Raw genomic sequence first — 27,927 nt, 5'->3', positions numbered from 1 at the left:
GTATAGAGTATTATTGCTTGTTACTGATTTATGTATGTATCTACTACCACGATCAGTGTATAGGTCTATTACCACAGGTTTCCTTTGATAATTGTATGCAATTTCTTCCACTTCCCTTTGCATGTGTATGACATTTGGCAATCACTAATTTGCCTTCCAACTGTGTAATTTCAAATATGTTATGAATTATTTTATTTAGTGTATATCCTTTGGGGATTAGTTTTTTCATGTAGCATAATTTTCTCGAAGTTTTTGCATGTTTCAATAATTCTGTCCCTTTTATTGTATAGTAATATTGCATAGTATACCTTTACCAGTTTATACATTTGTCTATTGAAGCAAGAATTTCAGATTTCAGTTTTTAGAATTAAAGGTAACTGTAAGCATTTATGTACAATTTTTTGTTTGAAACAATGTTTTCATTTCTTTGGAATAAAGTCCCAGGAGTATACAAGTTCATATGGTGATCACTGTTGTGTTTTTGGGCACTATTGGAGACTGAATCCAGGGCCTTCACACTGAGCTACATCCTCAGCCAAATTTCTAATATTTTTATTTTGAGACAGGGTCTTGCTAAGTTGCCCAGACTAGGTTTGAACTTGTAATCCTTTTGCTTGTCTTCCACAGTGCTGAGATTACAGGTGTGTATTCTTATACCTGGTTTGCATGTTTATTATTTTTGTTTGTTTGTTTTTAAAGAAACTGCTGAGCTGTTTTCCATAGTGGCTGTACCATTTTACATTTCTGCAGCAATGTATGAGTGATCCAGTTTCTGTATCCTTGCCAACACTGAACATTAACAGCACTTCAAAAAATTTTAGCCATTCTAATATTTAGCAATATCTTGTGTTTTTACCCTAGTACTGGGTTATTGAATTGAACCCAGGGCCTTCATATTAAGGTACACCCCTAGTTTTTTTTTGTTTTTGTTTTTGAGACCAGATGTTTCTATGCAGTTCAGGCTGGCTGTGAACTCATTTTGTAGCCCAGGCTGGCCTCAACTCACAGTTCCTCCTGCCTCAGCCTCCCAAGAACTGGGATTATAGGTGTACACTACCATGCCTAGATTAATATTCTTTGTTCTTTTAAAACAGTCCTGCTAAATTACCTGGTTTTGAATTTGGCTCCTCCTGCCTCATCCTCCTGCAATTTTGCAGGGATATTATCTGACTTACTGATTTTAGCTGACTTAGTACATGACAAATACAATCCCATTGTGCTTATAGTTTTCATTTGCCTGATAGCTAATGATGTTGAATATTGTTTCACATGCTTACTGATAGTTTCTGTATATATTCTTTGGAGAAATGTCTGCTCAGATTCTTTGGTCACTTTTAAAATATATATATATATATTATTTGCAATACTTTTTTGGCTTATAATAATTTTTATGTATTCTGGAATTTAGTGTGTTAAAATACACATCACATAAAATACACTATTATAACCAATTTTAAGAGACTAATTGCGTAACATTAAGTACAGTTTCTGTGTAACTCTTGCTATCATCAGTCTCCAAAACTTTTTATCTTCCCCAGTTGAACTGTACCCTTTAAAAACTAACTCCCCAGAGTGTTCCCTCTTGCCCAGCTCTGTCAACTTTCATTCTACATTGTGTTTGTGAATTTGATCACAGCAATTCCTTCTTTCCCAAGAGAGAGATATTGCAACACTCCCAGTGAATGCCTGGAATAGTATTCAACTCTATATTACAATACTTCTTTTTTTTTTCCTGTGTACACAAACCTGTAATAAATGTTCACCTTTTCATTTCATGAAAACAGTTTACAACTTCTGTTTGTCAGGTTCACATTGCTAAAATCACTGCATTTACATTTTGGGGCATTGTTGTGTAAAAGAAGGGTTATTTAAATACTCTTATCACAGAAAATGCCCACCCGCCAGTCTGTTAGTTGCCCAGGTAACCTCCAGTTTGTTACTTATAGTTCCTGTTCCTAGTGTCTCTAGAAATGGCTGGTCATTGTGATGCATATGCTAAGAACCAATCAAAGACAGCCAAGTACTCTGCCTCTGTACTTCTTTGCAACCAGCCCCATGAAAACCTCCCTCCTGAGCCTTCTGGTCCTGACATTTTGAGGAACAACTGAATCCCTGTCAGTGCTTATCAGCAGTGCTCATCAATGTTAAATAGATCTATGTTGTATTCCTGGATGTTGTTTTGGTGTTTTTGCTTGCCATTGCACTCTGACACACCATGGCTGTTGATAACTAAGATGCCAGCTAAGTGAATATTTGGCATGTATTATATACTGTGTGGACATGCTAGACAAATGAATGGTTCATGTCTTGGGTGGGAAGGAGTGAGATTGCTTAAGATTTTATCATACTGCTGAGAGTGGTGAGAAGCATGCCTATAATCCCAGTACTTGGGAGGATGAGGCAAGAGGGTCTTTGTGAGTTCTAGGCCAGACTGGCCTACATAATGAGTTAAAGGAGAGCCTGAAGTACATAGTGAGACGTTATCTGAAAAAAATTCAGTTTAAATGACATTCAATTTAAAATTTATGATTCTTTCCTGGAACTTTCCATTTAATATTTTCCAACTGCAGTTGTCTAGTCTGTAACTGAAACCTCATAAAGTGAAAAGTTAGGTAAGTATGGATTACTGTACTTTAGGAACCTTATAAGTATGTAATACAGTATTTATTCTTTTGTATCTGCCTTAGTGTAATGACTTCAAAACATTATCTATGATGTACAATGTATCAAACTTTCCTTCCTTTTTAAGGCTGAATAGCATTGCATTGTGTACATATTGCATTTTATTCCTTCATCAGTGGACACAGGTCAGATACATGATTTGAAAATATTTCCCCTATTCTCTAGGTTATCCTTAGTTGAAGTACATTTTTAGTTTGGATGAAGTCTAGTGTACATATACATACTTCCTTTTTTTGCTTGTGGTTTTAGTGTCACAGCTAAAATTAATTACTAAATCCAAGGCCATGAAGATTTAACCCTCATATATGTCCTATGAATTTTACATATTTAGTTCTCACGTTAAGGGTTTGAGTCATTTTGAGTTTTTTTTTTTTAAATGTGGTATGAGGAAGGAGATCTAACGGCTTTGTTTCATAGATGACTGTCCATTCATCCCATCACCATTTGCTGAAGTCTGTTCTTTCTTCATTTAATGGTCCTGCATCTTTGCCCCAGAAAAGTATCAGTTGGTCATAGATATGAAGTTTGTTTGTTTCTGGATTCTCAATTCTATTCCATTTGTATGCCATCTTACTTTTTCAACATTACTCAGCTAGTTTGAATCTCTTTCAATTTTATGTGAAGTGTTTATTGTATGTAGGGTTGAACCCAGGACTTCAGGTATGCTAAAAACATATTGTACCACTGAGCTACAATTGCAGCCCCCATACAAATTTTAAGAATGAGGTTGTCAGTTTCTACAAAGAATTCTGCTGGTAATTTAACAGGGATTCTGGCTTATCTGAAGTTAGTTTGGAAGTATTACCATCATACTGACGTGTTTTTCAATAAATTGGGTCTTTAATCTCTTTTTTTAATAATTTTTGATAGCCAGATGTTTCATGTGGTATATAGAGTCTGTCAAAGAATGTATACACTCTTTCAGGAAAAGAAAAACTTGTATAAATACTTTTTTACTAAATTTATTTATTTATCTTTTATTTTTTTAGTGCCGGGAATTGAATTCACAATCTTGCATTTGCCTGGCAGGCAGTTTGGGTTTCTCATAAATGAGAAACTATGTGATATTTAAGGTGATGTGTTTGATTCATTTTACTTAATATTATGGTCTCAAAGTGCATCCATTTTCCTATAAGTGACTCAAGTTTATCTCTCTCTTTTTTTTTTTTTTTTGTCTTTTTCATTTTTATCGGTACCAGGGATCGAACTCACAACTGCCTGCTTGCAAGGCAGGCGCGTATGCTGCTGACCTAAATCCCCAGCCCCCTATCTCTTTTTTGATATTTTTTTTTTATTTAAGGAGAAAAAGAAAAAAATGGAAAAAGTGTAGAAGTAATACAAAATTTAAAAAATAAACAGTAACAAATCACTGGTTAATAGATTACATATTCTCATCTTAGAAATAGTTGTTCAGTTTACAAAAGTGAAGCACATAAAGTGGACTTTCAAACAGTGAGAGTGCAAACAGTTTTGTTCAGTGATCTTAAAAAACTCAGTAATATGGTTATCTATATTATACACTTAAACATATATGCAGTTATAACCTTTAGAGCACTTTCTTTTCTTTTCTTTTGTACAATGACAATTACACATTTTGGGTTTTATTATTTCCACAATTCTTATTACTTTTTTTGAAGAGAGTAAAACCAAATACGACATATCAGAACAGAGTCAGTCAAATCAAAAGGATGGACATAATAGATAATGTAAAAACAAAATACAAGGTGATCAACAATGGTTACCATACTGCCTCTTGCTATTTTAAGAAGAATTGCCAGTTATAATAAAATTGAACAAAACAGTAAAGAATAAAACCAAAGCATTGAAGACATTACAGGACTTTAAAAGAAGATAATAGTCAACCGGAATAGGCGTCATAATGAATCTTATTGTCTTCACAGTTTTGCCTATACTTTTGAACTTGGTACTATCAAGCAAAGCAGAATAGAGGAAAATCAGTCAAAACAAGATGGTGAGGGCAATACAGGATTTCAAAATCAAGTTAATAGGAAATCAAAGTAGGTTACTATAATGTATCCTGCTATTTTTTATTTATTTTTCCCATAATTAAAAAGATAAAAAGAAAAAAGTAAATAATTAAAAAAAGGGGATTGAGATAAAAGAGGGCATAACAACAGAACAGCGCAGGTCAAAACATAACCATTTAAGCAAAATAGCATTTCACCACAAGATATCCTGACATAAATATAGTTACCATAGTTTCTCTTTCCTTGAAATCTTCGAGTATAACTTCATATACTGTAGCACCAAACATATCAAGACACTATAAAACCATTCAAGAGAATGACATTATTACAGGGTATTTAGAACCAGTTAACAGAAAAGGAACAATGATTTCTGTATAATTTCCTTGTCTATAAAAGTTTTTACTTATATTATCATATATAATAAAATCCAATAAGATACAACCTGTTAAGACCGATGGAGACAAAAGAATACAAGTTTAATGGGACTTCAAAACAAGATGATACTAAATCAGCACTAGCTATTATGATGTCTTGTTTTCTCCAAAATAGCTGTTCCTACCATCCGATCTTCTCTGCCTCATTTCTGTTGAGCTCTTTTTTTTGTCGTATGTTGTCAGTTTGTCTTTTTCATTCCGTTTTCTGCTCCATTCATTGTGGCCTCTCTGCCCCTATTTCTGGAATGTTGGTATTTTCCTTTTTTAGAATATCTTGCAGTATTCTCTGTAAAGTTGAATAGGTGGTTGCAAATTCCCCGAGTTCCTCTTTATCCTGGAAGCACCTTGTTTTTCCATCAATTTCCAGGGATAGTTGTACAGGATATATCAATCTTGGCTGGAGATTATTATCTTTCAAAGCTTGAATTATTTCCCCCCACGCTCTTCTTGATTTGATGGTTTGTGCCGAGAAGTCTGCTGTAATTCTGATGGGTGTTCCCTTGTAAGTGATCTGTTTCTTGTCTCTGATGGCTTTTAATATTCTGTTCTTATATTGGATTTCTGGAATTGTGATTATTATATGCCTGGGTGTAGCTCTGTTTGGGTTGTAGGTGGCTGGGGTCCTGTATGCCTTGTACATCTGAGTATCTTTACCATTTGCTAAATTAGGGAAATTGTCTTGGATTATTTCTGTGAATAGCTTTTGTAGTCCATTTGTTTGTGTCCCTACTTCTTCTTTTATGTTCTTAATTCTTAAGTATAGATCTTCTTATCGTCTTCTAGCCTTTGTATTGTTGCTGTTTGTTTTTTTTTTTTTGTTATTTTTAAGAAGTTTTTCATTTCATGCTCCCATATTGCAAATCTGCCCTCCAGTTAAGATAATCTATCCTTAGTTTCTTTCAAGCTGTTATGCCAGTTTTCAATAGAGTTTTTAGTTTCCTGGTAATCTATTTGAACCTGCTTCACGTATTCTATGTTTTCTCTATTTTCTCCATCAAACAATTCTCCCCTTTTTTCTGTTCTTCCATTCCACCATCTGTTTTTTCTTGGGCGGTGTTTAGCATTTCTCTAACTATTCTACTTATATCTTGCTTCAGGTCGTTAATAACTTCATTCCTGAACTCGTCTATGAGGCTCTGGAGATAGTGCTTTATGTCTGTTGGTGCTGTGTCTGCTATTGTATGTTTCTTAGGATTAGCGGCTGAGGACCCTTTCTTGTTGCTCCCTCTTCCCATATTTTTTGTTCTTTTTGTACAAGCGAATATAGGAGGCTGAGTTTCTTTCTTTGATGGTTACAGTTTGTTTGAATTGCGCGGACTAGGTCTTCCCGCCACTGCAGTGAACTAGGGAGACATAGACCTGGGCAGCCTATCCTGGGCCTGCCCTTCCAGGTCAACCTACCAAAGGCTTCACTGCTAGGGTGCACCTACAGGCACTGGGACCTAGTTTGGGCTAACCTACTTACTGGGTCTTAGTCAGTGGCGTCAGGCAGGCCAGGCACTCTCTACCAATCCGCTTGACAGGGGAATATGTGACTGAAGTCACTGCAACAACCTGTTCTGGCTAGTCTGCCAGGTCCCAATATGTCCTTTACTGAAGCCTTCTGCTCTATGGAAGGGTCCCGGATCTGCTCACTTACCGCAGGTCAATGCAGGGCTCCCGGCTAGTCCCGCTCTCAACTCTATTCACCACTTCCCATTCTCAGAGCTTTCGTGCCTCTCTCCTTGCCACGCCGATCGGCTGCAGGAAATTCAAATCGCAGCTTCCAGTGGTGCGGGGGTCCAGCTTCCACGCTGAGACCTTATGTGTCCCTGTTATATAACCAGGATTGCGTTTCCAGTTGTTTTCTCTTAGTTTAGTTCTTTCCTGGGTCGGCAAAGTATATCTCATCTTGCTTAGGATTTCTCGCCCAGTACCATTCTTGAATTTTAAGTGCGGTTTCTCAGAGAGCCTCCGAAGCTACTGCTATCTATCCGTCGTGTTCTCCCCAAGTTTATCTTTTTAACGACAGAGTAGTACTCCATGTGTATAAATGCCATGTTTTGTTTCTGTGTTTTCCCTTTTTGGGGGTGGGGAGGCAGAGTCTCTCTTTGTAGTGCAGGCTGACTTTGAACTCAGTTTGTAGCTCTGGCTGGCTTCAAACTCCAGGCAATCCTCATGCCTCAGCCTTCTCAGTGGTGGGATTACCGATATGCAACACCACATCAAGCTACAACTTCTTAATCCATTTCGTAATCCATTAATTTGTTGATGGGCTGTATGGGCTGCTTTCAGGATTTAGCTATTATTAGTTGTGCTGTTATAAACATGGGCATGCATGTATCACTTTAATGTCTTTTAACTCTTTTAGAAAAATATCTAGAAGGAGAATACCTGGGTCAAATGGAATTTCTAGTTTTAGTTTTTGAAAAATGTGTGTAGCTGTTGTACAGTTTACTCCTCCACAAACAATTAGGAATCCCCAACCCTCCCGCCCTCAGTGTTGCTAGCATTTGTTATTATTTGATTTTTTGATGATGGCCATTCTTTCTGGAGTAAGATGGAATCTGTGTTTTAGTTTCATTTCTCTGATGGCTGGTTATGTTTTGAGCATTTATTTCTCTATGTATTCAGTGGCACTTTTTACTTTTGTGAAGTGCCTATTTCACTTGCCCATTTTAAATTGGGTTTTTATTTCAGGACATTGATTCTTGGTATTATTTCATGTGCAACCAGAATTCTGCTCCAAAAGTCCTTGCCTAACTTGTGACTTCAAGAGTTTTACCTGTTTTATGTTCCACCAGGTTAAGTACTTCTGTTTTAACATTTAATTCTTTGATCCATTTTGAATTTGTCTTATATATGGTGAGAGCTACAGGTCTAGATTTAGCCTTCTGTGTGTGTGGATAGCCAATATTTTTAGCTATCTTTTCTCTAGGGTATGGTTGGTTGGTTTGTTTTGAGACAAGGTTTTGCTTTGTGGTTCAGGCTGAGCTTGAACTCACTATGTAGCCCAGGCTAACCTCAATCTCATGGTAATCCTTTTGTCTCAGCCTCCTGACTGGTGAGATTACAGGTATATTTCACCATGCTCCGCCTCCAATGTGTGTGGTTTGGCCCCTTTGTCTGAAGGTCAAATAGTTGAATGTGCTAGGAGTTGGTTCTACATCCTGTAATCTTTTCCATTGATCCTTATGTCTGTTTTTGTGTCAGTACCATGCTATTTTTAAAAATCACTGTAAAAAAGTCACTTTTAATCACTTTTGTAATAAAAGTTGAAATTTTGAATTGTGATAACCTCTGCCTTTCTTGCTGTTACACGGGATTGTTTTTGCTATTCTGGGTCTCTTCTGGTACAATATGAATTTTAAGATTTTTTTTCTCTAGTTCTGTGAGCATTCTGTTGGTATTTTGATTGTGATTGTGTTTAAATCTGCATATCAACTTTGGAAATACAGCCATTTTGACCATATTGGTTCTCCCTAACCAGAAATAGAGGATATCTTTCTATTTTCTGATGTCCTCTTAGATTGTCTTCTTGAAAGTACTCTAGTTTTTGTTGTACAAATATCTTGGTGCTATTGTGAATTATACTATTTTCCTAATTTGCTTTTCAGTGGGTTCCTTATTAATGTATAGGAACACTATTGATTTTTGTGTCTTGAATTTATGCACTGCCTCGTTACTTAACTTGTTTATCCTAAGAGTCTTTTTTGTCTGTGTCTGCTCCAACATCGCTCAGAATGGTGGGTATTTTCTTAATTTCTGTAGTTATTTGAGAGATTATTTCTGATTTCATTTTTTCTTGAGCTTCATTCAATTGCTTTGTTGTTATCACTTCATAGAGATCTGGTGGGGGGCTTTTGGATTGTCCCAGCTCATTGTCTCCTGGATTTACCTTTGGTGAACTGGATGTGTAGGGTTCCATCTTGTTTGAGTGTCATTTCTTTTCTTTTTTAGTTTAATTCCTGGGGTGATGCTTTTAAGTTGCCTATGGTGAGTTACTTTATTGGTGTTATTTAAGACCCTTAGGTGATGATTACTTCTTTGAGGTATCTTCTAGGTGTAGCTGTTGGAAGATCTTATCTCTTCAGTTTGTTGGAGATGAGAAGTTGTTGTTGGTTTGGCTAGTCCCTGGTTCTTTGGCATTGTGCCACAGTGTTTTCTGTGATCCTTAGTTAATCTCAGTCATGGATTATCAGGGCCAATAGCTGTTTAGAACAGTTATGTCAATTTTGGCTGTAGTGGTACCAATAGCATCAAATACAGCCTATAAAACAACAAACTCAACTAACCCTTAATTTGCAACTTTTAACCATATGAACTAGATTTGTGAGTATATAACAAAGTAAAAGCAACCAGATAATTATACAATATGTACGTTTGTAATATGTCAATTTTGCACTCGAGGTTAAAATTTAAAATGGACTAAGGAGATAATAGAGAAGTGGAAAAAGAGATTACAAGTAAGATTGAAGGACAAAGATGAGTCCTGTCAACTTGGGGAAAGTGGTGCAGAAGATTGAAAGAAAAAAAAGGTGAAGGAGAAAAAAGTTAGAACGAAACATACCCACAAAGAGTTTAGGAACCACTTTCACACTCATAAAAAAATGAAAAAGAAGAGAAATAAAACAAGCTGAATAAAACAGAACAAAACAAACACAATAGAAAAACAAACAAATGAGAATGCACTTCTAGGATTCACTCTGGGTTCACTAGTGGACAGCCTGTGGAGACAGAGTCCCAGATCATTCCACTATATTTCAGCAAGCCAGCTGTTGCTTTATGTAGAGTAATAGATGACCTTAGCCGCCCTACCCGTAGACCAGACTCATTGGGCTCACCGCAGTCCAAGCAGTTTCTACTGGTCTGTGGCCAGCTAGGAGCTGTTTTAGGAAGCCTGCAGTAGTTCTGGTTCCCAGCTTATAGGGCCCAATTGCAAAATGGCTCCCAGCCAATCACTCTCTACTGCGGGAGGACTGAGTCCTTTGCACTCACCACCAGCCAGTGCAGACCTCCAGATTGGCTGCTGCCCTCCACTGCCATGCCTCTCTGGAATTGCCAGCTGCCACAGTCACTGTGACTGTGTGTCCCCAAGTTCCAACAGCTCCTCTCACCTACTTAGTCCAGTTTTGGGTGAAGGTGCTGCTAGCTACGACCTTCTTGTTGTGGAAGTTTTTCTTTTTACATTCTCTGTAGGCTTCGGTTCACACTTTAGATTTTTAGGGTTTAAGGTACCCACTCCCTTATTTCTTCCTCATGATGATTATATTCCAGTGTCTGGACAGTGACTCTCAGAGAGGCTGTTTTTTCTGCTGCTCACTGCTCTACAGTCTTCCCGGAAGTCCAATACAATTTATTAGTCTTATTTTTAGGAGCTTAAAATTTCTTTTATTGGGAATTTTTTCAGGAAATTACAACAGAAAATGATTTGATTCAGGAATTAATATGTCAAACAAGAGTACATAGGATATGCTTTTAAGTGTATTGGATATTTTAATGATTAATTACCAATTAATGAGTATTAGCGTACCGTATTCACTATATTTCATGGCATGAAAATGGATGCATGGAATTGTAGGTATTGTAGTTCTATTTGGTAATACATTGAAGAGATAAATAATGTTATTTATTTCTTTTTTAGATAAAATCAGTGGTTCTGGAAATAACTCTGATATGATGGAAAACAGCAAGGAAGAAGTAAGAATACTTTGAAAATTATTTTTAATGCTGGGGATTGAACCCAGGGCCTTGTACATACTAGGCAAGTGCTCTACCACTAAGCTACATCCCAAAGCCCAACTCTGAAGTATTTTAAATACATTTATAATTTCTAATAGCCAACTAGAATATTACCATTATATTGCTGCAAGTTGATGCATGCTGTGTTCAAGGTTATCTTTTTCATGTTAGCTCTTCAGTTTCAGAAGGAATTCATTGTTTTTGTTACTGTGTTTTATACTTCAGCAGTTTACCTAAAGTCAGAAAGCTGAAGTTTTGCTAGCAGATAGGTATTTAACCATCATTATGGTATGCTGCTGATGTTTAAGGTAGATGCTGTGGACATGGCCCTATGATTCTGAGATTTTTCAAAGCTTGGTTTTTCAGCATTTCAAAAGCTAAGCATGGTGGTACACGCCTGTTAATCCCAATTCTCTGGGAAGTTGAAGTACAAGGATTACAACTTTGAGGCTAGGCTGTGAAATTTTTTATTTTCTCAAAATAAAAGTAAAGGGACTGAAGATGTAGCTCAGTGTGAAGGCTCTGGGTTCAATTCCCAGTATTGCCTCCCCCATCAAGGAAGTATTGCTATAGCAACCCATCACTGCTGTTTTGGAATTGTCACCACTTAGAGTAAAAAGGGGAATCCATTTTAATGTACTTACTATATTCGCAAAATGAGGGTAAATTTAGTGTCCGAAAGCAAGTTATACAAGTTACTTTGTGTCATATATTAGCATAGAAAAGAACGACAATTTTTAGATCTTTACAATTGCTTATGTATGTTGGGAGCTGATTTCTTTTGCACCTTTGTTTTGTTTTTGTTGAATGTAGCAAGGGTCATAGTACAGCATTGCGTCCCTTCCCAACAACCAAGCATGCAACAGCAGTGATTTAAAAAGACCAGGGGCCTGGGGATTTAGCTCAGTGAATGAATGCTTGTCTAGCATGCATGAGTCCCTTGGTTTGATCTGTGGCACTACAAAAAAGAAAACAGAACAGAAATTAAGTCTGGGGTTGTAGCTCAGTGGAATGCTAGAGGTACTGGGTTCAATCCTTAGCACTAGAAAAAAAGAAAAGTAAAGGATTAGAAGGACTAATGTTAAATCAAGGAAACCTAACAGTAAACATGAGAATTAATTTTTTAAGGAGTGCTAGGATTGAACCCCAGAGCTTTGCACAGTGTTTTTTTGTTTTGTTTTGCTGTAATAAGGATTGAACTCAGGTCCTTCCCACGGAGCTAACATCCCCAGCCCTTTTAACATATTTTTTATCTTGAATCAGTATCTTGCTAAATTGTCTAGCTGTGCTTGAATTTTTGATCCTCTTGCCTCAACCTGCTAGACTGACTGCTGATGTTGACTTGTGACCATGTTCAAACTGTGTGTGGTTTTTAAAGTTCCTTTTAGAGAAACATTTTGAGGCATATCACTATATCAGATGTCTTACCATGGAAAAAGGTTAATTGTGGGGATATTGCTTTGAGAGTTTTATTCACCCGTGTAATTTTTTCTCATATTTAGGGGACTAGCTCTTCAGAAAAATCTAAGTCATCAGGAGCATCACGTTCAAAAAGGTTGGTTGATGTTAAAGGATAAAAAAAAAGCTAACTTCTTTTTTTGATTGTTTTTTCCTACTAAAAGCATCTACTTTATAAACTTCAAGTATTTGGAGATAGGATCTCACGGTGTAGTTCAGGCTGGCCTGGATTCACTGAGTAGCCCAGACTGGCCTCAGACTTATGGCAATCACCCTGCCTCACCTCCTGAGTGCTGGGATTATAGGCATGCACCACCACACTTGGCTCAAGAACTACTGTTCTAAGTAAACTATTTATACAAACAGAAATGAACAGTGTAGCTCAATAGATATCCTTGTATCTACCAGTTACCAAGATATCCTTGTATATACCAGTTTCAATAATGATGAATTCATTCCAACTTTTAATTATAAAAGAATTTTTAGATGATTTGTATTTTGGTGGTCTTGCAGTGTATAGTTCATAAAATATTGAGATCAGATCACATGGGTTTTTGAAAGTTATGAGAAATTATCTAGGATGAGGAGTAGTAGATGGTCAGAATATTTTAAAGTTACAAGTAGATCCATTACTGATAGAAAATATTTTTTATTGTAATTTGTCAAACCATGCATAAGAAGTGAAGCTGTTTTCAAGTATGTTCAATGCCCAATATGCTGTGGATCATAGTTATTACTAGAGGTTTACAACTTAGTCTTTTGGACACTTTGTAAAACTTTTATTTGTTTATTTAATTTTTAATTTAGTTTTTGGACACTGATTTAAAAATATACAAGCTTGCTTGCTTGTTATTATTAATTTACTCTCTAAGGTAGTGATCATTAAAAAACAAAAAGAATACTTTTCAACATCCTCTTTGTAGCTTTTTCAGAATGTACATGCTACATCAGGCCTACTATATTGTAGTCTTCAGTGATTTTAAATTTGTACTTTCCTGCATGAGTTGGATGCACATTCCTGCTTGAGACCCACTGCTAGATCTAAATACATGATTTATATTCTTGGAATCTTTTTTAATGGTAAAAAATGTCCATAATTGTGATGACTTAATTCTTTCTTAGGAAACCTTCAATTGTAACAAAGTATATTGAATCAGATGATGAAAAACTTTTAGATGAAACTGTAAATGAAGATGCTTCTAATGAAAATTCAGAAAATGATATTACTATGCAAAGCTTGCCAAAAGGTAATGTATATTAATTTTAATAGTAAATTAAACTTGAAATGTATTTTAAAATATCATTGCTATAAAATCTGAATTTGATAACTCTTAGTTGTGTGCAAAGGACTGATAATGGTCTGCAAATGTGTTGGTATGATAGTGATACTTGTGTTAGTGAGGCTACATGTTTAAGAACTTTCAATTAGTTTGGAAAGAACAAAATCCAACATTACTTATTTCCATTATTTTTTTAAGGGATCTTAGAGCCTGTGCTACAAAGGCTGGCCTGAGCTGCATAGCAAAAACTTTTCTCAAAAATTTTTGACAAAAAAAGAACTCACTTTAGTATCTAAATTACACTTGATAAGAAAGTAATTTTAAAATCTAATCCATGAAGTTTCAACTCAGTTAATGTTCTTTTATGTAAAAATAATGCTTTTCTAAAGCATTTACTCTTACTGCATTTGTTTTTTTTGTGCTGCTGAGGAGCAAACCTAGAGCCCTCATGTCTATGGCAAGTGCTTCCCCATCCTGTTTTATTAAATTGTTAAATTCTTCAAGGCTAAAAGCTAAACTTCACTATTAAAGATAGATTTAGGTTTTTTTTAAAACTTTGTTTCTTTCTTTTGGTGTATTTCTTGAAGATGCCTTTTTAAAAGCCTTATCATATACCGCTCTACTATTACTTTAAAATTTTATTAAGTACATTGAGGAAAGAAGTCCAGTAAAATTCTTCACGTCTTCATAACTCAAATGTGATAGTGGTATGATTGATGAGACAGTGATGAGGACCTTGTAGTTTCATGGTATTACAAAGACGCACAATTTTAGAGGTTTTGTTTTGGTTGTTAAATGATATATTTAGTCTTAGGAGATTTTTTTTGAATTTAATCTTACAAGTGGTTTTACAAGTGATTATTAAATCCTGTTCCATGTCTATGTTTTTGTGACACATTTAAAAAAGTTATGAATGATTAAAGAGTACAGTGAGTTGAAGGGATTGGACTTTGCTTATCAAGAATAAATTAGTTAAAAATGAGACAAGGAAAAGAAATGATGGAGAGAAATGAGATAGAAGGAGATTTGATAAAGCCGAGCATGGTGGTGCATGCCTGTAATCCCAGCACTTGGGAGGCTGAGGTAAGAGAAAACTGCCACAAGTTCAAGGCCAGCCTGGGCTATACACCACATAGTCAGTTCAAAGTCAACCTAAACTACACAGTAAGACCCTGTCTTGAAAAAGAAAAAAAGATGGAGAATTGATGGGCTTACCATGTACTTTGCTTTGCAGATCATTTTAGAAAATTTTATGTAGTGATTTCGATGGCTGAGAGCAGAAACAACAAACATGAAATTCTGAATCTCAGTGACTAAATCTGAGTCAGTTAGATTTTTATGTTCTTAGTATGTGTCACTGGGAGAACATATGATATAACAACTAGGAATTCAAATTTTAATGGTACTATGGAAGAAAGTCGGTATATAATATTACTAAAAATGAGCTTAATTCTCTCATACTAAAACAAAAATATACTGTTTCGTATAGTTAAATCTCGGCTGTTGTTGAGTATTGAGTATTATAAGTACCAGATTCTTAAAGAAAGAATTAATTCTGTTAATCCTCAGAGCAACCTGGTAAGGTCTTTCATTGTTTCTACTTTAAGAAACAAATACACAAATTCAGAGCTCATGGAATTTTTTTGCTTTAAATTGAAAAGCTTTCAATTCAAGGCTGCCTTAATCTTAATGCAACTAGTGGCTGTTCTTTCCATTTGTTACTTTCATTTAGAGAAGAATCATAAAGAATGAAGAGATCAATTATTGTTTTGGTTAATTTTAAGTATTGAGCTCTTTTCAAATACTGGGGATTTTGTGACAATGTATGAGATGATTGTTGTAAATAACATTTTTGAAAGTGGGGTTACTTACATTTACTGCAGTCTATAAAATCTCAATCTTTTATACCCATCCCCATTTTTTAGAGAGGCAGGAATTCATTTAACACCTAGATGTTACATATGTGTAATCTTCTTGTTGAATAACATGGGCCCATGGGTTAGTGGGAGCCTGGCAAATAACTGCTGTTACTTTAATTGTAACGGTTAGTTATGAAATCCAACAGTGTAGTAGCATTTAGATCTGGATTTTAAAAAAAAAATATCATCAAGAGAATGTAATGAAAACTTAAATTATTAATTTTCTCCTCAGTCTACATTCATAGTTAAGAAAAGACATTTGTTCTAAAGTATTTCAGTAGGCACCAACAAATGATCTCATTCTATAATTCATTGTTGGAGCACTTCAGCTTAGTGTCTTCAAGTAATCTTCAGTTTAAAACTCTATAAGGACTTTGCAGGATAGTGAAACTTTGATATACTATTTCACAAATTCTACAGAATAGGTTTAGCAGTAATGAATGAACTTTATTGTACCTCCCCCCCATTTTCTCCCCAGTGCAAAAGAAGACCTTAAGTTTTTTTCTGATTTTTCTGATTTAGTGTGTGAGCCTAGAATGTCTTTTTCCCCCTTCTCTAGGTCACTTATTTTATAATCCCTTTATGGAGCTTATTTTGAATGTTTATAACCATAACAGCTTTTGTGATAGGCACTATAAAAATTGAGAATGGAGCCGAGGCTTTCTATTTGATTCACACATTTCTGTTTTCATCAGTTCATAATATCTGCCCCTCCTGTTTTTATGAATTACATCCCACAAATAATCAGATTGTTTATACCTGGCCCTTTTACTATAACCCTGTTTTATTTATGCTTGTGAGGTCCTTATACAAGTATTTAAACCTTGAAAGAAACAAACCAATGTTGGCTTTGTCTGAACTGAAGTCTTGTACTTCACTTGCACATTTAATATGTGTAATGATTTTTTAAATGAAATCATTCTAGGTACAGTGATTGTACAACCAGAGCCAGTGCTGAATGAAGACAAAGATGATTTTAAAGGGCCTGAATTTAGAAGCAGAAGTAAAATGAAAACTGAAAATCTCAAAAAACGCGGAGGTAAATACAAGTGAAAATGAAACATGAGTTTAAATTGCTGTTTATGACCATATTAGGAAATCTGATGTGCTTACTAAAAATACCTCCACTTTTCTGTGCATTGTTTACAAAAAGCACTACTTAAAAATAACTTCTGTTTCTCTTTGAGCTCTGAAGCAGAAAAGGTTAAACACTACCAAGTCAAAACACCTTTGCCTTCAGTGGCTACTATTTATCTCAATTTTATCATTTCCTTCCAGATATTAGATCTGTAATAACTATGTCACAATAACATGTGTTTCCCCTTACCAGAAGGCATTTCAGATTTGTGCAAAATCTTGCCTGTGGCCTCCAGGTAACATCATACATATTCAGAATAAAAAAAATATAGTGTTAGACATTTACATTAGGTTTTACCTGGGGTACTTATTAAAATGCAAATCCTTTAACTCATAACATTAGAATGAGGTTAAAATTGTGCTCCAGTTAGTTTTTAATATACTCTAAATTTTTAGATCATTGATGAAATGCAGATGAATAAGAAAGTGAAGAGAGATAGAGCCAATAAACCCTCCTCCATCTGCCTGAGCCACCTCTTGCTTTGTGTGTCCGCCCTCCCTTGGATACATAGATTGGCCAATCAGCTGTAGAAAGTTAGCTTCAGAATTCATTTAGAATTTATGAGAGTGGAGTATGTGTTGTACTTGTTTGGGTGTGATTTTTTACATAGTGCCTGTGTATGCTTTTTGGGCAGATTAACAGAGCCAGAATCTATAATTTTTAAAGAATGAATCTCCAAAAGATGGAACATGACCCTAAATATTAAACAGAAGTGCAATGATGAGCCATTTGATACTGACCATATTATATAACTGAAATTATAGTGAAGGTCTTACATTGGTGTAATTATATGTAGATTTTATTTCAGTGCTATGACTATTTTGATGGAACCAGTAAAATATACCTGTTCTTATAAATACCAGTTTTTCAAATAAATAATTTCTTAGGTTGTCACTGAAAATCAAAGAAATGTTGTTTAGTCAGTTGCCCACAAGGGGGTGTTTAGCCTGTTGAGCATAAGGATGACTTTCTGAGAATATAGATCATAATAGGAAAACTATCACCAGAGCTCACCAAAGCTATTCATAGTTAAGAAAGGACACAGCTCACCAAAGCTGAGGTACTGTGTATTGTTAAAACTTAAAAGAATCAGCAAGTAGAACGTGATGGTAAGAATCAGTAATAGGTCTTTCCTCTGATTTTGAGTCCTCAAGTGAAGACAGTACTGTATGTTGCTGCATTGTATCAAAATTTATGTCTAAATGGTGAATTTTGGGAAGAGTCTTTAGAACAGTGTCTGAAATATAGATAGGTGTGAAAGCAGAATCAGAGAAGAACCACTGTTGTTGGGAAGGGCATTCTTAGTGCCACTTTGATATATTCATGGCATTTGATTTTAGCTGGTATGTTTTTGGAACATTTTGTTGAGTGTTCTGTGTAAGGATGTTTGTATTATGTTTAAGGGAAATTGTGTGTATATGGCCATATAGCACTGACTTTTTAAAAATTTTTGTCATTATTATTTGCTACAGTGTAAACTGTCAGAAAGCACACAGGGTTTTCTGGGATTACTTTCATAAACGTGTATGAATAAACTACTGATTTGAGGTGCTGTAGTTGATGTAGTTAATATATAAACTTTTCAATGAAATCAGCTCAACAATTGATAGCTAATTTAAGAGACTATCAACAATATAAACATAAAATTATATTGATTTGGAAAAAAATTATAGCACAGTGACATAGCTAAAATGACCACTTTAGGAATTATGGTTTTTCAACATATTATAGCCTGTTTTGACATACTTTGCCCAGTTTGTTAAAAAATGAGTTACACTTAGTTTTTCAACATGACAAACTAATTTTGTTCCCTCTTTAAAACCACTAAAATGTATTGCACTCAGAAATGAAAATGCATATTTTCCATTTACACAGTTGTAATCTTTTGAGATATTTATTTCATAACTAAATATAAAAATTGAAACATACGTTTACAGAAACAAGTACATAAAATAAAGTAACATTTCAACATTTTACCATATTTGCTTCAGATCTCACTTAAATAAAATATTGGTTCAGTCCTACTCTCATCCATTTTCCCTTCTTCCCACCCCACAGGTAATGATTATCTTAACGTTTTATGCATGTGCATGTGTATGCATGTTTTTCTATGTTTTCTATCTATGTATTTACTCAAAAGCATTTATTATTCATTTTAAGAACATTAAAAATAGTGTGCTGTAAATACCTTTTGAAATATTTCTCGTTCAACATTGTTTTTCAGATTTATCCATGTCAGTAAGTGTACATGTGGTTTATTTTTTACTGATCTATAGGATTCTGTTATAGCATGATTAAACCACTATTTATTTTCAAAAAATGAAATTTTTTTCTGATCTTTTGATTTTCTAATTAGTACTACAGTGGATATTTTCATATACGGTTCTCTTTGCATATGTGAGGGAAATTCTTCAAAGGATCACTGTGTTATAAAAATTTCTTGAGTGATACATACACAAAAGCCCATAGAAAATATTTATGGGTTTCATTTGTCTTGTTTTTTTATCTAAATGAAATTATTTGAAATTGAAAAGTACATTATATATTTTTTCTGAAATAGTAGAATATTTGAATGCCCGGGATCAAAGCACCAAAGCAGGACAGTGTAATTTCATATAAATATTTGCAATATATAAAGTAAGACTTCAGATTTTCTTTTGAAAAAGTATGATAGTCTCCTTGTGCTTTAAAATTTTTTAACTTCTGGGGTGTGGGTTTAGCTCCGTGGCATAAGCTCCTGCCTGGCAAGTGCTAGGTCATAAATGCAATCCCCAGTACCAAAAAAAAAAAAAAAAAAAACCACTAAAATTTTTTTAACTTCTACAAATAAAGATACTGAAAATAATATTTGGGTCCATGGTGCTCTGGACCTGAAAATTAACCAAAGACACCAAATAGAAAATTAAAAGGTAAGATATATGATAATTGGTTTTTTATTTAGTAGTAGAAGCACAGGTTATTTTTTTATTTGTTTTTTCTCTAGTTGCCCTTTTATTTGTGAAAGCAGGTATTTTTCCTAGCCTCTTTTGAATCATAATCTGTTACCTTATTTGGATCAAGGTCTTGGTTGCATAGCAGGATCATCTGCAAAAAAACAAAACAAAGCAAAAATAAAGAAAACCTCAAAAGATTTTTATTCAGTATTTTAGAGGTGGGAATGACTGTGTTTTTTCCATTTTGAGATAGTCTCATTGTATTGCCCAAACTGCCTTCAAACTCCTGTGCTTAAGTGGTCCTCCTCTCTCAGTCTCCCTAGTAGCTGGGACCACAGGCACGTGTTTGTGTTTTTAAAAATATGCTTCAGATGATTCTCATATTAAGTTCAAAATGTTAGGCTCTGCTTTAGCAGCACTAAGGACAAGAGTTAGGAATAAGAGATTTCCTCTTATTCTTTCTTGTTTAGGTTATATTCAACTCATTTTCCTTCTGATATTACAGAATGAGGTCTGTCCTTTTCCTCAGCAATTCTGATGTATTGCTGAGACAGATGTCCTAGCAATGTCTTATTTGCAAGGGAGATGTTGTTGCTGAGGATATAGCTCAGCTGCATGAGCACCTGCCTGCAAGGTCCTGAGTTCAGTCTCTGGTACAAAAAAACAAAACGACACAAACAGTAGATGTTGTTGATATGGAGGAATAGTGAAATAGACATAGTAGGAAGGTAAATGTTGATTATGGATAATATTGAAGTAAATCTTAGGAAGCAAATTGTTGGTATCATAAAATTATCAATTTTTCATGTAACATATTGATAGGGTTTGTGTAGACAATTCCAGCTAGAGAATAAAAACCTTCATGACATGCCTAACTTAAATATAAGATTGGAAAATAATGTTTCATGTGTCATTTTCCCATTTCATAAGAACTATTACTGAACTCTTTTAGCAAAGCAGTGTCTATATGAAAAAACTCTTCAAATTTGTTTTTAGAGTTTGTTTATTGAGTGTCTTTGTAGTACATCAAGTTGTAAGAAATGGGGTGTATGTCAGTGGGAGAAAAGAAGTTAGGCTTTGTAGCTCAGAATTTGCCCAAAAGTTGTTAAATTGTTTTAGAAAGTCACTAAAATTAGCTTTTTAAACTTGTGTCCAAAATCTCATTTTCTCAAGGATTATGAGGTATTTCATATCTAATACAAATGTTACAAAATGCTATGGTAAATATTTTTTTCCTGTGTATGTAAATGTGTGCATAATGGTCACTCCTTTCTCCTAGAAGATGGGCTTCATGGAATTGTGAGCTGTACGGCTTGTGGACAACAGGTCAACCATTTTCAAAAAGATTCCATTTATAGACACCCCTCACTGCAAGTCCTTATTTGTAAGGTATGTAATCTGTTGATGAGGTCTCTACCCTTAAGCTTATGTTGTCCTGGGGAAGACAGATGTATCAAAGGCCTTGAAAAGTGCCCTTACAGTATTTAGGATCTCGGCTGGGATAGCTTTCTAGTGGAGGTGATGTAAGCTGAATATTGAAATTTGAATAAAAATTAGCCTGATGGAGTGGGATTAGCTTATCATGTTCTAAGAAGAGACAAAACAATTGTTAAAGGTAGAGTTGAAGGGGAGAGCCTGATATGTTTCAAGGCTTGAAATGTATTTGAGCATGCAAGCATGTGTTCTATAACTTTCCTTCTTATATATCCCACTTTCATAAATCTCATGTGAGCAGGGTAATGATGGTATGGAATTTAAAGTGATTTATTTTTTTAAATGGTTTATATAGGTTGATTAAAATTTTAATAGTCCAGGGCTGGGGATTTAGCTCTGTGGCATAAGTGTCTGCATGGCAAGTGTGAGGTCGTGAGTTTGATTGCTGGTACTCCCCCCGCCCCCACCGCCCCAAATTTAATAGTCTGTTGACAATTTTTTATTATTACCTGGGAGCTAATTTAAGATAATTATAATATCAAGGTTAGTGCTAATATCATGTTAGTGCTAAGATTAACCCTGTGTTTATTTCCCAATAAAAAAACAGGATAATGCAGGGTCAGTCACTATTTTCCTTGAAGTCTTATCCTACCTTGAGATCTTTTTGTCATGAATTTTTCCTACCTTGAGATCTTTTTGTCATGAATTTTTCATACATTTTGACTTGGTTGGATATACTAAATTTGATTTTATACTTTAGCAATTTGTTTACTCCTTTTTTGAATTCAATTTAGCCAGTGGCTCTTGGCAATGTTTTGTAGAATCTAAGTGAAAACAATTTTTTTTGTTGTTTTCTGAGACAGGATCGGCTGTATGGTTTAGGCTGTGAACAGTTTCCCTGCCTCAGCCTCTTGTGTGCTAGGACTGTAGGTGTTCACCACCATGCCCAGCTAGTTTTAAATTTTGACATCCAGATCTCATATTTCTTGGTTTGTAACCTAGATTTCCTTTCTCTTTTCTTACATATATATTGGATTTCTTTTTTAAAGGGCTAGTCTGTTGAGACTATCCCATTTTAGTAATGAAGAGTTTCCATCTCTTGGAACTTTCTGTAGTCTCATTAGAAAGGAATTTGAAGTCTGTCAAATTTAGATTTGAGCAACAGTTTTGCCTCTTACTAGTTGTATGATAGATTTATTTACATGTTATTGACCCTTTGATTTCTGACTCATAATACCTCCTACTTTGCATGATAACTACTTTGAGATTTCAAAACTAAATGTACATTGATTATCTCTACTCACTGTATGTATTTATACACATATGGTGACCAATAAAATCATTAAGTGATACGAGCATTTAATATATTTTTTTGTTATGACTTTATTCTTTTTGGTGCTGGGGATCAAACCCAGGGATACTCAATGACTGAACTACATCTTTAGTCCATTTTATTTTGAGACAGGGTCTCACCAAGTTGCCCAGGCTAACCTTTAACTTGTGATCTTCCTAACTCAGCCCCACAAGTAGCTGCCATTATGAGCATGTGCTGCCATACCTAGCTTTTATATATTTTTATATAGGCCTTTGGTTACTAGTTGTATGAGACCAGAAGTTTGCTTTAATGAATAAAATCTTTTTATGTATACTTTTATGTAAGGGATAGTGATGCTTTTTTAAATTAATTAAATGTTTTGGTACATTTTAGGTATATATAATGATCACATTCATCATAGGAAATTTGTACCTGTATATGATATATTTTGATTCTTTTCCCCCATTACAATACCCTCCCTTTATCCCCTCTTCTTTCCCTATTTATAAAAGCTTTGTTTCCATTTTTTCTTTCTTTTCTCATTTTTCTTTTGTCTTCCTCCCTTTCGTCCTCCCTACTCCCAAGTTCTCCTTCATATTTGAACATTTTCTTTCTATTTCTCAATATCTGTTACCCATTGTGATCCTTATTTACACTTTCAGTTTTTCACAGCAGAGAAACTGCAGTATTTACATACTTGGCTCCAATTTTTACTTAGGAGTTACCTAGAAATGTCTCAAGGTTATCCCAGATTATCTTTCTTTATGACTGAGTAGTACTTCATTTTTTGAATAAAAGAACCACATTTTGTTTACCCACTCATCATTTGATGGTGATTTGGGCTGTTTCCAAGATGTTTTCTTTTTGAGACAGGGTCTATATAGTTCAGACCAGCTTTGAACTTACTATGTAGCCCAGGCTGGCCTCAAATTCATGTCAATCCTCCTGACTCAGCCTTCCAAATCCTAGGATTATTGGCATGTGCCACCATGCCTAGCTGTTTCCAAGATTAAGGTATTACAAACTGCCAGTATAAACATGCGTATGTGTATATTGTTATGGTATGATGCTTTTAATTCTTTAGGGAACATACCAGGAAGTGGAATAGCAGGGTCACATGGGGCCTCTAAACCTAGTTTTCTGAGGAATATTCACACTGTGTTGAGCATTTTTTCATATATTTATTTGCTATTTCTACTTCATTTGGGAAGTAACTACACATTTCAGATGCACATTTTTGGATTGGGTCGTTAAATTAGGGAGGGTCTGATTTTTAAAAAAAAATTTTTTTTTGGTCTTTTTCATTTTTATCGGTACCAGGGATCGAACTCGCCACTGCCTGTTTGCAAGGCAGGCGCTTAAAAAATTGTTTATATATTCTAAATAGTAGTCCTTTGTTTTAGGAACAGCTGGCAAAATTTGTTTTCTTACAAAGTGAGTTGTCTCTTCACTCTGTTGATGATTTCTCTTGCTGTACAAAAGCTTTTTAATTAGAGGAGATCCTAGTTGTTGATTCTTCGTGACAGTTCTTATACATTTGGGGTTTTGGTTGTGAAGTCTTTGCCTACACCAGTGTCCTCAAGGGTTCTACCTATTCTATCTTCCAAGTGTTTTTGTTTTTGTGCTTTAGTGTTTTTGTCTTAATATTTAGATGTTTGATCTGTTTCAGTTTTACCTTAGTGCAGACTGTAAGATACGGATCTTGTTTTTATTGTTTTTATTTACTTTATTCCATTTTTTTGTTTTTTTGAGATAGGGTTTACCATGCAATTCAGGCTGGCCTTGAACTCACTTTGTAAGTAGACAGACCTCAAACTCCCAGAAATCCTTCTGTCTCAGTGTCCCGAGTGCTTGAATTACAGGCATGTGCTGCCGCACCTGGCCAATATGGGCCTAGTTTTGATCTTCAGCCTGTGGAAAGCCAGGTTTTCTAGCACCATTTATTAAAGAGGCTTTCTTCCAGTAAAGTTGTTTAGCTCCCTTGTCAAAGATAAGGTGGCTGAGTATGTTTGAAGTTGTTTTTGCATCGTCTAATCTGTTGCATTGATCCTTGGGTCTTTTTTTTTTTTTCTTTCAGCACCATGGTATTTTTATCACAGTACTTTTGTAGTATAAATTTAAGTCTGGGACTGTGGAAATCCCTGCCTTGCCTTTGTTGCCTAAAATTGCCTTTGATATTATAAGTTTTTTGATTCCAAATAAATTTTAGGATTGTTTTCTCCAATTCTGTGAGATATACTGTTGGAATTTTGATTGGGATTGCATTAAATCAATATTAAAATTTTTGAAATGTAGTCATGTTCACTCTGTTTTTCCTACCCAAGAACAAGGAACATCTTTCCATTTTCTGATATCCTCTTCAATTTCCTTTTTAAGAGTACTGTGATTTTCAGTGTAGAGTATATTTTCTTTGTTAGATTGATCCTAGGCATTTCATTTTTTTGGATGCTATTGCAAAAGGTATTATTTCCCTTAGTTTGCTCAGTGATTTTGTTCTTCGTATACATAAAGGCTATTGGTTTTTGAGTGCTGACTTTGTATCCATCTGTGTGACTGAATTTGGTTCTTAAATCCAGAAGTGTTTTCAGAAGTTTTTGAGGTCTTATAGGTAGAGCATTATGTCACCTGAAAATAATGATAATTTAACTTCTTCCTTTCCTGTCCTTATTCCTTTTGTTTCATTCTATTGTTTAATTGCTCTGACTAATGTTTCCAGAGTTAGATTGAATAAGAGGGGTAACAGTGTACATTCCTGCCTTGTACCTTATTTGAGAGTGAAACTTTCAGGTTTTTTTTTTTTAAATGTTTGATGTTGGCTATTGTCATAGATAACTTTTATCGGATTGGTATAAAGACCGTTTGTTCCAATTTTCTGTAGGTTTTTTTTTTCTTGGTACTGGAAATTGAACTCAAGACTTTGTACCTGCCAGACAGGTGCTCTGAATGGGCATTGGTCTTTGTCAGATGCCTTTTTTGCATGTATTGGTATGATAATATGGTTTTTGTCCTTGGCCCTGTTAATATTCTGTATTACATTTATTAATTTGTGTATGTCAAACCATCCCTGCATCCATGGGAAGAATCCTGCTAGGTCATGGTATATAATCTTGTTTCCCTGCATTCTGTTTGCCAGTATCTTATTGAGAATTTTTGCATCTATGTTCATGAGGGAGACTGGCCTTTAGTTCTCATTTTAAGTGGATCCTTCTCAGGTTTTGATATCAGGGTAATGCTTCCTTATAGGAATGAAATTGGAAGTATTGCTTCCTTTCAATTTCATTGAAGTGTTGAGAAGTAGATGCATTGTCTTCTTTGAATTTGTTGTAGAATTAAGCAGTGAACCTGTCAGGGCATGGGCTTTTCTTTGTTGGTAGATTTTTAATTATACCTTCACTTTCATTAACTGATACTGGTTTATGTAGAATTGTTATATCTTTTTTATTCAGTTTTAGTAATTCATATGTATTTAGAAGTTTTGTCCATTTCTTCTGCACTTTTCATCTTATTAGAATGTAGGTCCTTGAAATACTTATTGATGTTCTGGATTTCTGCATGATATGTTGTGATTTTACACTTTTTATTCATAAGTGCCTGCATTTGAGTCTTTTATTTCATTTTTAAGATGGTTGAAAGCGTTTTTCAGTTTCATTTAATTTTTCAAAGAACCAACTCTTCGTTGTTTCTTTGTATTGTTTTCTTAGTCTCCATGTCATTAATTTCTGCTGTACTGTTTATAATTTCCTCCCTCATATGATCTTTCGAGTTGACTTGCTCTTGTTCTTCTAGGAGCTTGACACTCAACATCAAGTTGTTTATTTGAACTCCCTCTATTTCCTCATGTGGTAATTCATTGCTATAAATTTCCCTTGTAGGAATGCTTTCATTGTGTTCCATAAGTTCCTGTATATTGTATTGGTGGTATTGTTTTATTGTAGAAACTAATTGCTTATATAATTTCATCTGTTACTCATTTGTTGTTCTGGAGGGTGCTATTTAATTTTCATGTATTTATGAAGTTCTTGTGGGTTTTTTGCCATTGATTTACAGTTTATTGCACTATGTTCTGATAATATGCATGGGATAATTTCAGTTCCTTTGCATTTACTGAAGTGCATTCTATGAGTTAGTATATGGTCTGTTTTGGAGATTGTACCATGTGCACTTCAAAAGACTGTATCTGATGTGGGATGGAATACTCTGTAGACATATACTAAGTCCTTTTTTTTTAAAGTTTGGTTCAGTGCTAATATTTCATTGTTGATGTTTTTGGTCTGGGTGATCTGTCTTATTTTTGATAGTGGAGTATTGAGGTACCCCATTACAATTCTATTAGTGCTTTTTTGATTTTTCATGTCCATTAACATTTGTTTTGTATAGTTCAGTGTACTGGTATTTGGCACATTGATTGTTATCTCTTCTCTTGGATTGTTCAGTTAACATGGATGTAGTTCACTTCTTTGTCACTTTTGATCAGACTTGACTTGAAATCCACTTTGTGTGCAAGTAAAATAGGTATTCCTGCTTTTTTCTGGGTTCCTGTCACATGGTGTATTGTTTTTCATCTTTTGACTTTTAGTCTTTGAATTTTTTTTAATTAAATGTATTTCTTATATATAGCATATTGTTGAATCATGATTCTTAATCCAGTGTACCAACCTCTTTTTTTAATTAATGAATTGAGACCATTAACATTGATGGTTATAATTGTTATATATTGATTTAACCTTGTAATGTTATTTTCTTGTGTGTGTGCCCCTCCTTGCCAATGCTTATCTTTCCTTGTGGATTCATTTCATTTTGTTTGGATTCATGGAGTTGTAGTACTTGTTACTTCTTTCTGCATTATCTTTGAGAACATTTTGGAGTGCTGGTTTGGTGTTCATGAATTTCCTCAGGTGTTCTTTTTCATGGCAATATCTTACTTCTCCATCAGTTTTCAGAGGATTTTGTGGAGTATATCAATTTGTGTTGGACATTGTTTACTTTTACGGCTTGAAGTACTTTACCTTTTGGTCTCCTTGACGTGAAGTTTTGTGTTGAGAAGTCTGCTGTGATTCTGGTGGGTTTTCCTTTAAGGGTGGTTTACTTCTTTTCTCCAACAGCATTAAATGGACTAGTGATGCTTGATGATATGGCAATGTATTTAAAGGAATTAATGTTTTCAGATATTGCTATATCTAAAAAAATGCTAATATTGGGAAGTACAGGTTTTTTTTTTTGCCTTATTTAAAGCATGCACATTCCTTTTACTTTTTAACTTTAGTTTTTTGTGAGTGAGGCTCTTACTATATTGTTCAGGCTGGCCTTGAGTTCACTAGGCTGGCCTTGAACTTGTGACAATCCTTCTCCCTCAGCCTCCCAAGTGTTGGGACTATTAGGCTTTTGCTACCATTCCTGACCTCCTTGTACTTCTTACTTGCTTAAACATTTTTTGTCCTTTATAAGTGTTTTGAAGTTTGAATTAAATTTCCCCTTTTTCTTTCAATAGAATTGCTTTAAGTATTACATGAGTGATGATATTAGCCGCGACTCAGATGGAATGGATGAACAATGTAGGTAGGTAATAAATCAGGGTCACTAACATTCATTATCTACTTTCTGTGGGAGCTTTTTTTCTTTTTCATT

At 34.8% G+C, this 27,927-nt stretch overlaps 1 protein-coding gene and 1 non-coding gene across 8 annotated transcripts in view; one reads left to right on the top strand and one right to left on the bottom strand.

Annotated features, from left to right (window-relative positions):
* Atrx (ATRX chromatin remodeler) overlaps positions 1-27,927 on the top strand; it is a 292,107-nt gene that overhangs the window by 66,629 nt on the left and 197,551 nt on the right. For 4 of the 7 annotated variants that reach the window (XM_063246118.1, XM_003471056.5, XM_013153685.3 and 1 more), the window contains 6 exons: positions 10,728-10,783; positions 12,328-12,380; positions 13,406-13,530; positions 16,408-16,521; positions 20,833-20,942; positions 27,791-27,858. In XM_063246118.1, coding sequence (XP_063102188.1) covers positions 10,760-10,783; positions 12,328-12,380; positions 13,406-13,530; positions 16,408-16,521; positions 20,833-20,942; positions 27,791-27,858 — 494 coding nt within the window. In that variant the 5' untranslated portion in view covers positions 10,728-10,759. The remainder of the gene's footprint in view (positions 1-10,727; positions 10,784-12,327; positions 12,381-13,405; positions 13,531-16,407; positions 16,522-20,832; positions 20,943-27,790; positions 27,859-27,927) is intronic. The other 3 variants (XM_013153683.3, XM_013153686.3, XM_013153684.3) reach the window with 3 other exon arrangements.
* On the bottom strand, positions 10,806-10,879 carry Trnat-agu (transfer RNA threonine (anticodon AGU)). Its single transcript has one exon. It is a non-coding gene; the product is annotated as a tRNA-Thr (tRNA).

This window comes from Cavia porcellus, unplaced genomic scaffold, assembly GCF_034190915.1.
Source record: "Cavia porcellus strain 051 isolate PalLab524CR breed Dunkin Hartley unplaced genomic scaffold, mCavPor4.1 scaffold_3, whole genome shotgun sequence".
NCBI classification, from domain to species: Eukaryota; Metazoa; Chordata; class Mammalia; order Rodentia; family Caviidae; genus Cavia; species Cavia porcellus.
The sequence above is the reverse complement of the archived record's forward strand: the minus strand, read 5'-3'. Positions and strand labels throughout refer to the sequence as shown.